The sequence below is a fragment of the Teleopsis dalmanni genome, chromosome 2 (assembly GCF_002237135.1).
Source record: "Teleopsis dalmanni isolate 2A chromosome 2, ASM223713v2, whole genome shotgun sequence".
In the NCBI taxonomy this organism is placed as follows: domain Eukaryota; kingdom Metazoa; phylum Arthropoda; class Insecta; order Diptera; family Diopsidae; genus Teleopsis; species Teleopsis dalmanni.
In genome coordinates this window covers 46267974-46270189 of record NC_051847.1, presented here as the reverse complement: position 1 = coordinate 46270189, position 2216 = coordinate 46267974, and the positions used below count along the sequence as shown (strand labels likewise).

Below are 2216 nucleotides of genomic sequence, written 5' to 3'. Positions count from 1 at the left end.
AGAAATTTTTAAGCGGTGCACAGAAATAATATTTATTTGTTGTTGTTGTTTGTTGATGTCTTTTCTGCCAAGTGGAGCATAGGGCCTTACTTGTTACTAGGGCTTTAAGTTTAACTTACCAAAATAACCACTGCCATGAAAATGATAAAACATTTTGCAAATCCAACATTTACACCTTTATTCGCCATTTAGTGTCTTTATCGTCTTATATTTTTATTAATGCAATTATTTTTTTATTTAATAAATATTTTTGTGTACTAATGTTGCAATTTCCATAGAGTATCTTAAATGATAAAAAGAAAAACAAAACCTTGTGATTGGAGTTTTTTTAATTATGACTCAATGTACTTTTTATAACCAAAAGTCTATATCTTATCAAGTTAATGATTTAATAGGATTTTTACTTTTTGCACACAAATCACAAATTAATTAATTAAAATAATTAAATGAGAATATTATTAGGTTTTTATTATTAAATTTCATATATATAAAGTACATATATACTATATATATTTATTTATTATTTTTTATATTATCTATTTTTAATCACACATTCTGCAAATAAACAAATTTCTGCTTGTTTTGAGCTATTACCTCGCTTGCAAACTTTCTCTTTGATACTGAATCTCTAAAGGAAAACCTACTATTGTTTTGACATTTTGGTAGAATTCGCTATACTCCACACTATCCGTCCCACTGATTTGCGATAAGATACTGATAGCGTAAGCGCACAGTGAGAATTTTATCAATAATTACACTTTGCCATAAACAGCAGAAATGGTTTATTTATAATTCCACATGTTTTTTGAGAGTGCAAACATATACATTACTTTTCCGATGGATTTGAAATTATAAAACAAGAACCGAAGAATATTGGTTGGTATCTAAGTATTCATTTTATGTAAAAACACACTTTGATATATTAATAAGTACAAAAAAGCTGACACTTAACGATAGTAAAACTCGTGCCACAGTGGACAACACATCTTCAGTGTTTTTATATATATTAAATTTATTTATATATAATAAAAACACATATTTATATATATTTATTAAGTACATATTTGGGTTTTTCCTCTATAATAATCTTGAATAAATTATTAAAAAAACTGTTATCTTATAAAAAATAATTTCATACTAGTTATCTACATTCGATTGTTAAAACTTTGAGAAGTTAATAGAGGTAATTCTGTAATGCTTTTTTTTTGGCATTTTAAAACTAATAATACTAGAACTTAATACTATATTTGTAATGATGAACAATTTATAAATAACTGCTGGATTAGAATCATTCATTATTTATTTACTTTTGCTATTTTAATTTAGATCTACATTTTATCTACATTATCTACCTACATTAGATCTACATTTTCTATAAGATATTTGCAATCAGTTATTAGAGATGCTTTAGTGAAGCGTCCAATCCTATACATTTAAATGGAATATACTAATACTATTAGTTACTCTGTTTTTAAGTCCTAATGTTAGTCGTTACAACAGCTAGCTACTAGCTTTTTGGCTACAGTTCAACTTTTCTCCTTTTTTGGATTATGGCGGTTTACTTTATCGCATATATGAAGTACCGCATAACAGATAAATAATAAAGTGAATGCTGATATTGATTTGGGTCCATCAATTTATGAAAAGTCGATCAATCTAAATCGTCGTAACTATAATATGTGCGTACGTGAAGGATAGGATAAAATAAAATATAAATAACTGTGGTTATTCCATAAAGCGCTTGACTTGTATAGTGTCGGCAGGAAAGGTGCTGAGGATTGAAATATTGGGGAGAGCGTTATGCCGCCAGTCAGATATAGAAAGGCGAGTGTAAAAAGGTATTTGTCGACGTAAGTGACAAAGACTGAATATTTGATTACTGGTGCTACCGGCTTTAATAAGATTTTCGAATGCGGCTTAAAGTTTTTGTTATTGAATATTTTGCATATTATTTCGAATATTTTGCTATATACCATGCGATTCTCTTGTTAGTTCTAAGATTTTTAAAAAAAATTCAGTCAGGCATAAATTGTTTGTTATAGACTTATTTTCTACACATACTGAAGAGTTACTTTCTAGAGGATCTTGATCAGTTGCACGACCTCCCTCTAAAAAATATTCATAAGATTGTAAGACCTTCTTTTATATCTGTTTCAATGTTACAGTATAATATTCTCCAAATAATTTCTATATTTAATACATGATCTTCTGCAAAT

General features: G+C 27.6%; 1 protein-coding gene across 1 annotated transcript in view; it reads right to left on the bottom strand.

Moving 5' to 3' along the window:
- Window positions 1-283, bottom strand: part of LOC119684912 — a 3839-nt gene extending 3556 nt beyond the window's left edge. Inside the window, exon 1 of the mRNA XM_038099050.1 lies at window positions 120-283. Coding sequence (XP_037954978.1) covers window positions 120-188 — 69 coding nt within the window. The 5' untranslated portion in view covers window positions 189-283. The remainder of the gene's footprint in view (window positions 1-119) is intronic.
- Between the last annotated feature and the right edge of the window lie 1933 nt (window positions 284-2216).